The sequence below is a fragment of the Danio rerio genome, chromosome 11 (genome assembly GCF_052040795.2).
Source record: "Danio rerio strain M-AB ecotype USA chromosome 11, GRCz13ab, whole genome shotgun sequence".
Taxonomy (NCBI): domain Eukaryota; kingdom Metazoa; phylum Chordata; class Actinopteri; order Cypriniformes; family Danionidae; genus Danio; species Danio rerio.
The window spans coordinates 7,514,788-7,527,969 of NC_141031.1; the positions used below are offsets into that span (position 1 = coordinate 7,514,788).

Here is a 13,182-nt window from a genome sequence, read left to right on the forward strand (position 1 = left end):
TCTGGAAACTTAGCCCTGCGGACGTTTCTGGAGACTGCGATTTACGTGGCCGGAGGTACGTATGGCCGCGTTTTGTTTTTTTCGAGCGAATGCTATGGGGTGGTGTGACACCACTCCTCCTCTTCGCGCTCACCGGCTGACGGCGTTCTCGCCGCAACCAGTTTGTCCACTTAGCTCGCAGTGTTACGTGGGCGGAGCGGAGGCCTGGAGGAGGAGGAGAAACCGGCCATGGCAACGACTGGGATCGAGTCCGGGGAAGAGCGGTTCCAGAAATCAGGTAAGATGAAAAACAGAATCCAAAAAATAAAAGCAAACGAGTTCACGATGGGAACCGAAATCGCGCGTCTCCCTCCCGGTCCTCAAATAAGTCGAGCACCCTTCTCACTCCCGGATCCTTTCTCGATCTTCAGACACGTAGCGTGCATTCTATCAAACACCCCCCCCCCACGCTTTTCACATGATTGCGATGCCATCATCCATTGGTCGACATCGTCCAACCCTAAGTTGGTTCATTTAAAAGTAGAGATTTCAAGCTTTATGTGGATCTATTTCTTATTTCTGTAAAGCAAGTATTTGCTGAGATTCCAGTGTGATTGTTAATCACCACACTGTCGTAAAAGCAAACTTCTGGACTGAGCTTCTCCATCAGATCACATCAATCGATGATTGGCTCCTGTACTACTAGGCGGGGCTTCATATTGACTGTTACACTTGTCCCCATTCAAAACTGTATGAGAGACAAGTCTTGTGTATTCTATAGTCTTTAGTTTAACAGAGCAAGTAATTTTTCAAAGTATGTCCTATAATATTTTTCTTCTGGAGAAAGTGTTAGTTGTTTTATTTAGACTAGAATGAAAACAGTTTTTAATTTTAAAAAGTTTAAAATGTTACATTTTTAAAAAACTATTTTAAGGTCAAAATTATTAGTCCCTTAAGCAAAATATGTTTTTTTTCTTTCTTTCTATTGTCTACAGAACAAATTGTTATACAATGATTTGCCTAATTACCCTAATTAACCTAGTTAAGCCTTTAAATGTAACTTTAAGCTTAATACTAGTATCTTAAAAAATATCTAGTAAAAAATTTACTGTCATCATGGCAAAGATAAAATAAATCAGTTATTAAAACTATTATAATTAGAAATGTATTGAACAAAATCTTCTTTCTGTTAAAAATAACAGAAATTAGGGAAAAAAAATAATAATTTTGACTTCAACTGTATAATACTGTAATAAATTTATTTTAACTGTATTGATACTGCAGTATTGTTGTGCCCATCCATAGTGAACACAGAGTCAGTACATTAGAGAGGATGATATGTGAGAGGTTTTATATGAAGATGATGAATATGTTTCTTACCTGATATTTTCATAGTGACTGATTTCAGGTTTCTTTACTGCAGTGTGACGATAAACCTTATAGATGATCACAGCAAATGCCAGCAGATTAACCTGTGAGAAAATCACTTTTGATGTAATAGTTGTCCAACAAGAAAGTACAGTATTTCATTAATGTAATTAATTAAACAACAAGCCATATTTTATTCATGTGTGTGTATTTATTCATTCTGTTGCATTAAAAATGACATGGTGCTAACGATAAGTGTTGAGTTAGTGTAAATAGATTTTCTGCTGGGTATGCAGTACATCAGCCTTGAGTGTTTGTGTGTTATATGATCAGGGTTGTTGTTGAATGTTACAATGACTGTAATAAGAGCAGATGCTCACCAGGATGATCAGAATGGCTGGGCCTATGAAACTCCAGATGAAGTTATTTTCAGTGCTTAGCCAACACCTTAATAAAAGATTAATAAAACAAAATAATAATTGGCACAATGGTTAAATAATATTTTCCCACATGGCTCCAGATTTATTAAAGGGGACCTATTATGCAAATCACTTTTAAAAGCGGTTTAAAAAATTTGTGAGGTAATTTTTTTTTATAATAACACTTTATAAAAACAGTCCGCAGAAACACTTTGATTGACATTTCCCCTTTGTACGTCATCAGAGGGGGATAGTCCCATGATGACAATATCTCCCTCATTACCATTGAATGTTAGTCTTGTTTTTAAATCTGCCACTATGCTGACACATGGACATTTTAGCCCTGCCCTGTTTTGAAAAGAGCAGAATCTCACTTGAATTTAAAGTGACAGTTACCAAAATGGTACAATTGTGAACAAAGCCAAAAAGGGGCAGTTTCGAAGAGTTGTAAAACATTATTTGTGGGGTATTTTGAGCGGGAACTTCAAATACACACTCTAGGGCAGGGGTGGGCAAACTTGGTCCTGGAGGGTCGGTGTCCTGCATAGTTTAGCTCCAACACTAATCAAACACACCTGAACATGCTAATCAGTGTCTTCAAGAGCACTAAAAATCTATAAAAAGGTGTGTTTGATTAGAGTTGGAGCTAAACTCTGCAAGACACCGACCCTCCAGGACTGAGTTTGCCCACCCCTGCTCTAGGGACATCAGAGCCTTAGGCCCAATCCCAATTCTATTTTTGTACCCCTACCCCTTCCCCCTTACAACCAAGGGTTAAGGAGAAGAGCTTCAAAATACCCCTAAGAATTGGGACAGCACAGCAGCACCTGCACACGTCATCATATGTCATCGCCATCTCTTGCTTAATATGAGATCAGACGATCGTAACTGCTGTAGTTATTCCAGTTGTGCTATTTTTAGCTTAATTTTTATCTTCAGGAAAAGCGTATGAAGGCGTATATTATGTTATCATCGCGATCTAATGTGGCCATAATTCTTAAAATGCATTTAACACAGTGGCCATATTCATCTATGTAAACACACCAAAAACAGCATTAACATTATAGCAGACACTGTAAAAAGCCCACTGACAGCCACTAGACTTTTCTGACAGGGTATTCCAGTGTCATCGAGTGTCAGAATGTTGTGGGACTGCTGTACAGAAGTTATTATTAGGGATTATAGATCACAAAACTTTGCGGTTTTTATTTTAGCGTTTTTTTTTTTAAAGCATGATGGTAAAACATGAACCAGTTATGAATATATTAAAACATGTGTTTGTTTGTTGTAAAAATTCGTAAAAATGACAAAAATTGGCAAGGCAGTGGCGCAGTAGGTAGTGCTGTCGCCTCACAGCAAGAAGGTCGCCGGGTCTCTGGTTCGAACCTCGGCTCAGTTGGCGTTTCTGTGTGGAGTTTGCATGTTCTCCCTGCCTTCGCGTGGGTTTCTTCCGGGTTCTTCATTCCACTGTGGCGACCCCGGATTAATAAAGGGACTAAGCCGACAAGAAAATGAATGAATGAATGACAAAAATTCTAATTAGTTGATCTCCTTACTTCTGGGTGCAGGTGGAGCTAGTGTATTCTGGGAAATTTTTCTTACCCCTTGGTTTCGAGTGAGGGACACATATTCCCATTGAGCCTGTGTTGTTGTAATATTTTAAAATAGGTACTAAATAATATGTATAGTTTAGCTTTAAGGCAGTGGTCCCCAACTTTTTTTATCACCGCAGACTGATCAACCCTTGACAATTTTATCGTGGACTGGCAGGGTGGTTTGTAGGTTGCTATGCGACTATCAACCATTTTCTCAGAGGATCACAAGCTAACAAAACATTGCTGGAACTCTGATACAAGTTTTGTTTATGGAGGAAATTACAAAGCACTGCAGTATTTGGGTGTTCTGTGTTTGTCTGAGATAATTAGTCAACCAAAATGTGTACAGTATAGTCTATACAAGCTGAAATTGATCGGTCAGTTTTTGTCACGTGACTCGCAGTGCGCTCCTGGCATTCATTTAACTGTGTGTGTCTGGAACATCATGCCGTTTGCACATGCAAGCCGCACTCCTCTATTGGAAATAACGAACTTGCACAAACTCTAGAAATGACGCGGTATGCGAACGGCCCCAAAAAGGCTGCTGTCATTAGTGATCTCCAGCAGTTGATCTTTTTTGCACAGACATGGTGGATTCACCAGAGTTGTTGACAAATGGGTTGGGTATCTATTCCAAGGCAGTTTGCAGGTCCTTTACTGAGCCTTTTTCCCTTAGCAAAGAAACTTTCCAAGACGTCTGTTTCTTACTCATTTTGCTGCTTGTAGGTTAAATTTGGGCGCTCATAAGACTGAGATGTGAGAGAATACAGTAATTTTTCAAAATAAAAGATTTTTTAAAAATAAGACATAGTTCAGACTCAAATAATAAATAAAATAGAAATAATTAATGATTTCTTGTGCGGTCCGATACCAATTGATTCACGAACCGGCACCGGTCCGCGGCCCGGTAGTTGAAGACCACTGCCTTTAAGGTATCAATTTGGACACTCTAGACCGAAAAATGTGTACCTTGCCCACGTTTTATAGGCAACATCAATCCAGATACTTCTCATTTGCAGTTTATTTTAGTTCAGGACTTCATAGTTCAAGTATTTCAGAAAGACATTTTTCTAGATTAAGGCCTCCTTGTGGTTTAATTTAAACTCTGTCTGGGTAACCATAGCTATGCTGTAGGTATATGTATATTAATCACAACTTGCAGTAAAGGATACAAACGTGTGTTTATAATTCATAAAATACTACATTACATACTACAAGCTAATCATTTTAATATCCCACTAAAATAGAGCTCATATTAATTGAGATTCTTTCTTTAGCAAATACCACTCAGTTAAAATACTCATAACTTACACAGAACTGGTCCCATAATATTTATAACCAAGAGTTGCAGATATTGCGACAACCACAGCAGGGCTCCCATAACCAAATGCGTAGAAGTTCCGGTGCAGGAAACCTTTGTTATAGATGACGCCAACAACAATGAGATATAAATGGATCCCTTCTATGCACATCCAAGCAAATGCAGCCAAGAAGAAGTAGTGCAGCAGGCCAGCGATCAGAGAACAGAACCACTGAAACACACAGGGAGCAAATATCACTGAACATAATATTGCAAAGCATGTTAATAAATACAGGCACTAAACTTCGGGTTTTCATCTGCATTTTAATAAATAGTGAGAGTACCTTGTGTGCACTTTTGTTAATCCCAATGAGAAAGATGAACTGGGCCATGAAGAGGCTGCAGCACAGGTTCTTGTGGATCGTGGTTCTGGTGTTCTGGATGTCTCGGAAGAACCAGAAGGTGAAAATACACATGGACAGGCAGATAAGAGAGATCACCATTCCCAGCTGTGTTATCCTCGTCAGAACATTATAGTGTGCAAGCAGCTACAAAAAAAATAAAATAATAATTTATAAATAAATAAATAGTTTGAGCCAAATTCTGCATTACATCGACATATTGATGCAAATGTGACAGGGTGGTTGCTTACACAGTATTGTTAAAGGTATAGTTCACCCAAAACTTACAATTCAATTGCTTAGAAGTGTTTAAGTTTCTTTCTTTCTGTTGAAAGCAGATACTACACAAAACGATATTTTGAAGAAAGCCGAAAACCTGTAACCATTGACTTCCATAGTAGGAAAAGCAAATAAAAAAAATTTGTAAATAGTGAGCAAAATTAAATTTTAGGGTGAACTATCCCTTTAAGTTGTTCTGTGTGGTTTTAATCTAGTTTAGATTTTAATGTATAGTCACTGTTTACATACTTATTTTATATTACTTAAACAAAAATAATTAGTAATATATATATAAATATCGTCACTTTAGAATCATAAGGCTCTATCTGACATTTTTGTCAAAACTGAGTTATTGATATATTCTTATTAACTGACAACTTATTTACATTATGGCATGTTTTTTTAAAAGTTGTTTACATTTTAAGACCTTTTATTTTAAAAACAAAAACAAATGTTACACACATACTGTTTGCTATGAAATGCAGAAACTTTAAAGCTCAATATTTATAAATCATTCAGAATGCAGATAGAACCTTATAATTCCAAGGTGACGATATTGCAGTGCAAATTATTAGGTTGTAACAACAGAACTCTTTGTATTTGCCCTTAACTGACATAATCCTGGAATTTGTAGAACAAGTTAAAGTGTATTACATTCATAGTAGACAAATGTGGCTATAGTGAATCAAAATTTGAGAGATCTAGGTAGAACAACCACAAGGTTAACCCTTATGTGCTGTTGGGGATGTTTTTATCCAATAACTTTGTGATTTTGTGCCTTAATTTGGCCATAACTTTTTCTGTGTTTCAGCTAGCAGAATGATTTTTGGTGACAAATTTTATTTGACACATATTTGGTGAAAATGCTTTGAATAAAAAAAAATATTTAACAAAACACTGTGGGCAAATTTACTTCCTATTTGTTATGTCCAGGATGAAAACGTCCAGTAAATTAAACTGCTGTAAAAATGCACCAGATTAATATTTTTTTCTGTTAATCAATCTCAGTCCTGAACAAAACTACTAAAATGTTTAGTAAATACATGATTTTAACTCTTTAATTGCCAAATTCATAAATGATGTCACTGATCTGGTGAAAAACACACACATAATGGCGTATTTTCAATATTAAAAGTAATTGTGGACTAGATTTTTTTTTTACCTTTTATCACAGTCTTGGACATGTTTTGTAATTGCCCCATTGACTCCCATTATAACCACATTTTTTGATTACAAAACTATAACACCATATAATCGTGCAGTTTTGCCTTTCCCTCAGTTAAAATTTGTCATTTTTACTGGTGGTCATAAGTAGGGCCGGAGTGGGACTCCTTTTCTGCCCTGGAGTTTCAAGCCTTAGAACAGCCCACCTCAGTTCACGACTGACTGTATTAAAATAACGTAATTTCCAATTCAGTTTCTAATGACGCTATCACGTCTTTTTCAAGGAAACAACTGCTTTAGAATTTCAAATATTTTTCATAAATATGAGAACATTAAAAGGTGGCTAAATCTCCAACACTATTCTTTAAAACATCACAATGTCCTTTCCTGCAATATCTGAATACTATTTTCTGTGCAAAATTCTTTTTAGATGTCCAGTCTCTTGTAACGGTGATCACACAAAAAACAAAAATTAAATATGTACACCTATATAAGTAACCCAAACAGTATAATATGTCTTAACAATAAAAATGAAAAAAATAATAATACTCAGGTGAGGTTCGAACCTCATAACACAACGTGCTGACCAATGGACCATAATGGCGCTGTTATGCTGCTGTGTTTGGAATTAAAAATAAGCATTGCACTGTTACCTGCAAGTCTCTTTTAACCACAGTATTACCTTCTTTTGATGGCTTAATCTTTTTCTCCCCTTTTTAGATTTCTGATCTTTATGTCAGATTTATTAATGTATTGAATCATCTCAGTGTAATATTCATTAATATTAATTATTCAAATTCTTATAATCACCAAGGTCCCACTGTTTGGGATCGAATGATAGTTACATATTCATGCATTTTGCTCACGGGGCTGCGAGAAAATAAATAAAAAGAGCGGAGCTGCGGGACAAAAATGAATAAAAAGAGTGAGGCTATGGTCAAATAAATAATTAAATGAAAAAAAGTGCGACTGCTGAGAGTGCAAGCAGCTAGGGACACCGGCCCTCGCCGCCAAAAAACGGACCGGCCCACCAAGGATTCTCCTGGTCCTTCTGATTAGCCAATCCGGGCCTGGTCATAAGTTGGCACCAATAACCCTTTAGATAGGTCTGTGCAAAAAAAAAAGCTTAGTTTCTTTATTCTATATGTATTATAACAGCAAATTGAAGTGTGTGTACAGTATGTGTGTCCAAAAGTGTGAGAGTGACCTTTACGCATGTACCTTGATGTGTCTGAGAAAATCAAAATATGCATCTCGCTCTCAGAACTACGGAGTAAATAAAACAAAGATTCTGTATTTATGCACCATCAAATGTGGTGTCTGATGCTTTTTACAGCAGTTTAATTTAGCCTAAAATTTGCTAATGCTAGGAGTTACGGATAAGCAATTAAATATGTGAGTCATTATGCAGTAAAATTATAAAAATTAATTAACAATGGTACTGTATTTTGTTAAATAAAAACTATAAATAATAATAAAGATTAAAGTAATGTACATTTAGTTTATTGAATATCACATGTAAATTTCCATTTATTTTTTAAATAAAGTTTGTATATGTATTATTTTAAAAGTTGTTCTATTACCCTCTTTGTTTATTTCGAGGTAATTAATTATGATTATTTTATTTTTATTGGGGTTTTAATTTTTTTTATCTGTCAGAGTTGTAATTTATGTCAGATTCATAATTGGTATGTTTGGCCACAAAGAGACATGGACAAGACTTTGATAAAAGGAAAAAAAAATCCAGTCCACAATTACTTTAACTTTAAAAATGTAATTTTGTGTGATTTTTTTATTTTTTTTTTACCAAAGCAGTGACAGCATTTTTTAATCAGGACTGAGGTTAATTAACAGATTTATGCAAAAATTTTCTTAAAAAAGTATTTATCTGATGCTTTCTTACAGCAGTTTAATTTAGTCTTTGTTTTAATCCTGAACATAACAAAAGCTAGTCTCTGTCTCCCCTGTGTGAACTTTTGAAAAGCTACAGTCCCGGTGACAGCTTTTGTAGATTTATTTCTGTGAGTGTACTGTGCTTGGAGACCAGTAGGGAGCAGCAGTAGACCAGACTTACATTAGCGCGAGCGGAGGACATGAGAATAGCGAAGTGTGTCAGGTGATTACAAGAACATGAAGTGTGTGTGGTGTTCACACGAGTGCGTATACAGCCATCTAAACTCCAGTGTCCCATCATGCTTGGTGAATATTCCCAGAATGCACACTTAGTCTCATCACGGGCTGGATCTATCTCCTTTATGAAAAATAAAAAAGGGAACCTCTTGTTAAAAAAGGACATTTGTCAACCACAACTATTTTAAATGAATTGGTGAGTGATCAACCAGTCAAACTGCACCTGTGTGTGTTTCAGACTGAAGGTCACATCGTTCAGTGGAAGTGTCTTCTGGTTACTGATGGCTGCTGCTATTACAGGTGAATTAACTGTGATTTCACCCGCTGCTGCATAGCGAGAGTAATCGGCCACTCCAGGGTCATCGGCAGGCTTTAAAAGATCCCCGATGCTGTGATAGATGAGGAATACAACGGATGTACTGCCTAAGATTAAAACAGACAGATTGATAAACATTTGAATCATTTAGTGTATTTGCTTTGTGTTTAGTTAGAGAAATGCTTTTACGAACCATTGTTGTTTGCATGTCTTGCTTTCTTGGTGCTTAGTGAAATGGAGTTTCCTTGGATGTTGGCTGACAGTGGATGCTTCTGTGCTTGGCGGGGTTCAAATGTGTATAATTTCATTTCTGGAAAGCATTCAACACAACGATTAGCAAAAACAGGTTACAAAATTATCTAATGCGGTATGGATAAATGATTAAATATATAATTCATTCATTCATTCATTTTCTTGTCGGCTTAGTCCCTTTATTAATCCGGGGTCGCCACAGCGGAATGAACAGCTAACTTATCCAACAAGTTTTTTTATGCAGCGGATGCCCTTCCAGCCGCAACCCATCTCTGGGAAACATCCACACACACACTCATACACTACGGACAATTTAGCCTACCCAATTCACCTGTACTGCATGTCTTTGGACTGTGGGGGAAACCGGAGTACCCGGAGGAAACCCACGCGAACGCAGGGAGAACATGCAAACTCCACACAGAAACGCCAACTGAGCCGAGGCTCGAACCGGCAACAGCACTACCTACTGCGCCACTGCTTCGCCCAAATATATGATTCATTGTGCAGTGAATTCTGGGAAATGATACAAATGAATCAAAATAGTCCCTAGTGAAAAAAACAGCTTAAACCAGCCTAGGCTGGTTGGCTGGTTTTAGCTGGTAGACCAGGCTGGTTTTAGAGAGGTTTTGGCCATTTGCCCTTTGGCCAAGCCAGGCTAGGAGCCCAGCCAAAACCAGCTATATCCAGCTTAAACCAGGCTGGTCAAGCTGGTTTTAGCTAGATTTAGCTGGTCATTTTCCAGCTTGACCAGCTAAAACCAGGCCGGAAATGGCCAAAACCCCTCTAAAACCAGCCTGGTCGACCAGCTAAAACCAGCCAACCAGCCTAGGCTGGTTTAAACTGGATTTTTCAGCAGGGGTGCTTTATGTAAACAAAGACAATACATAATAAAAATGAAAGTATTTTACATTTAGTTTATTGAATATCACATGTATTTACATGTTTTTTAATGTAATCTTATTTATGTACTTTTATTTCTATTATTTAAAAAGTTTTTTTTTATTACTCTCAATATTTATTTAGAGGTAATTTATTGTGATTATTTATTTCACTGGGGTTTTATTTTTTTTTACATTTTTTATGTGTCATAGAGTAGTAATTTATGTCAGGTTTATAATTGGTCTGTATGGCCACAAAAAGACATGGATCTACAGTACACAGTGGTGTAAAAAAGTGTTAGTCCCCCTTTCTGATTTCTTATTTTTTGTATGTTGGTCACACTTTTGTTTAATATCATCAAACAAATTTAAATATTAACGATAACACAATTAAAGAGCCCATATTATGGGTTTTTGAAAATGACCTTTCATGTAGTGTGTAACAGCTCTAAGTTAGTTGAAATATCCAGCTAAGGCTTAAATCTGAAAGTGCACCATGTTTAAAACTATTGATTCATTTATAAGAGTCGACTCAGAGTGGTTTAAATGAATCATCGGGGTAACGAATCTTAAACTGTGTCAGTGAGACGTCAGTACTGATCTCAAGCCCCACCCATTTGTTGCGCGCACAGACCCGGGAAAATTGAAACTCCCGCCCCGCCAATAAATAAATAAATAAATAAATAAATAAATAAATAAATAAATAAATAAATAAATATATATATATATATATATATATATATATATATACATATATATATATATATATATATACACACACACACAGTTGAAGTCAGAATTATTAGCCCCCCATTTAATTTTTTTCTTCTTTTTTAAATAATTCCCAAATGATGTTTAACAGAGCAAGGACATTTTCACAGTATGTCTGATAATATCTGATAATATTAATGAAAGTCTTATTTGTTTTATTTTGGCTAGAATAAAGCAGTTATTAATTTTTTATAAACCATTTTAGGGACAAAATTATTAGCCCCTTTAAGCTATATTTTTTCTTGATAGTCTACAGAACAAACCATTGCTATACAATAACTTGCCTAATTACCCTAACCTGCCTAGTTAACCTAATTAACCTAGTTAAGCCTTTAAATGTCACTTTAAGCTGTATAGAAGTGTCTTAAAAAACATTAGTAAAATAATATTTACTGTCATTATGGCAAAGATAAAATAAATCAGTTATTAGAAATGAGTTATTAAAACTATTATGTTTAGAAATGTGTTGAAAAAAATCTGCTCTCCGTTAAACAGAAATTGGGAAAAAAATAAACAAGCGGTCTAATAAATCAGGGGGGCTAATAATTCAGATTTTAACTGTGTGTATATATATATATATATATATATATATATATATATATATATATATATATATATATATATATATATATATATATATATATATGTATGTATATATATATATATATATATATATATATATATATATATATACATACATATATATATATATATATATATATATATATATATATATATATATATATATATATATATATATATATATGTATGTATGTATATATATATATATATATATATATATATATATATATATATATATATATATATATATATATATATAAAATTTACATCTCTATGTAATGAAATGTGGTGTTTTATATTTCAGGCTCCCAAAAATCTCACCTACATCACCGGCATGCACCTGCATCTGAGTAGCATGTGTGTATCCAGCAGACAGGGCCAGTGTTTCCTTCTCTGCTGTGTGAAGGAGTTTGGTGACATAATACTTCCTCAAATCTTCATTGATCTTCTTCCATTCCACCTTTTCATCCTTCTCGACTAAGTTATTTACACTAAAAACCAAATTCTACAAGAGAAATCATAAAACAAGCATTCATTTTCAGTTAAAATAACAAACAAAAAAAACAAACGGCAAAATAAAAATACAGACTAAGTGTCAATAATGTAAGTAATAGCATTAATAATAAAACTACATGCTTATATTTAAATCTTTGTATACAAATATATTTAAAAATGTATTTCATGGTCAAGAAAATACAGTTATAACCTACAGTACATTGTGAGTTTTCATTTTTTAAATAAATAAATAAATAAAGTACTCAGCATAAATCAATACACCCTATTTTGAAAATTAACATTTTTCCATTACTCAGTGAATATAGGTCTTATATTTTGTTGTGATGGTTATGTCTTCTACTTTAAAATGTTGGGGTAAAAGGTTTAAGCTTTAATAAGTAAATAATAAAAATGTTTCTTTATGTTTTAATTATGGAATGACATGTATTACCGTGATGGTTTCATTGACGTGTTCCTCTGAATCTTTAGACACATCTCCAGAATTTAATTTACTGCTGACCATGGCCTCAATGTATGATATGAGAAGAACAGGAGAGAGTGCAGCTGATGTTTGATATCTTATCTCTTTCAGACGCTCTGAAATGGACAGATTGGTCATCTAAAGCCAGGAGAGAAAAATAGCTTTAATACTCACCCAAAGAAAGGTATATGATACAAGTACCAGCATTTACTGTGCAAGTTTACATACAGAGACAAAACAGACATTTTTATCATGCTCATTTATAGGCCTTTATCAGGAAACACATTAATTATTTGCATATATCACCTAAAATGTTAGCAAATGGAGTTGCTTATGACCCATTTAAGTCTCAGACGTCCCTAGTGTGTCTGTAAAGTTTACGCTCAAAACATGTGACAGATTATTATTATTATTACATATTATATTTAGGATATTATATCTTAATTATTACTTATTAGATCACTGTATCTGCATTTGTTTGTAAAAGTTGAAGCAAAAATGTACTGATTTTATGTATGTGTCTTTAGTTGCAAATAAGCTGCTACTCCCGCCTCTTTCCAAATGAAGGCCCACCCTTTACAAATTGAACCTGTGCCTAAACTATTAAATACATACAAGATTACATCACAAACACAAACAGTTCCAGACATCCCAAGTCGCCCTGCATAGAGATTCCCGAATGTCTGCATATGAATGATAATCTCCTGAATATCGCGCGTCTCCCCGGTCCTTAAATACGTCACGCAAAGAACCTCCTCACCACCACCCCCTC

General features: G+C 35.0%; 1 protein-coding gene across 9 annotated transcripts in view; it reads right to left on the bottom strand.

Annotated features, from left to right (window-relative positions):
• Positions 1-13,182, bottom strand: part of adgrl4 (adhesion G protein-coupled receptor L4) — a 34,372-nt gene that overhangs the window by 1,344 nt on the left and 19,846 nt on the right. For all 9 annotated transcript variants that reach the window (NM_213367.4, XM_087272123.1, XM_087272118.1 and 6 more), the window contains 9 exon segments: positions 1,360-1,451; positions 1,728-1,794; positions 4,673-4,893; positions 5,006-5,209; positions 8,580-8,756; positions 8,859-9,058; positions 9,145-9,261; positions 11,756-11,939; positions 12,381-12,548. In NM_213367.4, the coding sequence (NP_998532.3) occupies positions 1,360-1,451; positions 1,728-1,794; positions 4,673-4,893; positions 5,006-5,209; positions 8,580-8,756; positions 8,859-9,058; positions 9,145-9,261; positions 11,756-11,939; positions 12,381-12,548 (1,430 nt within the window).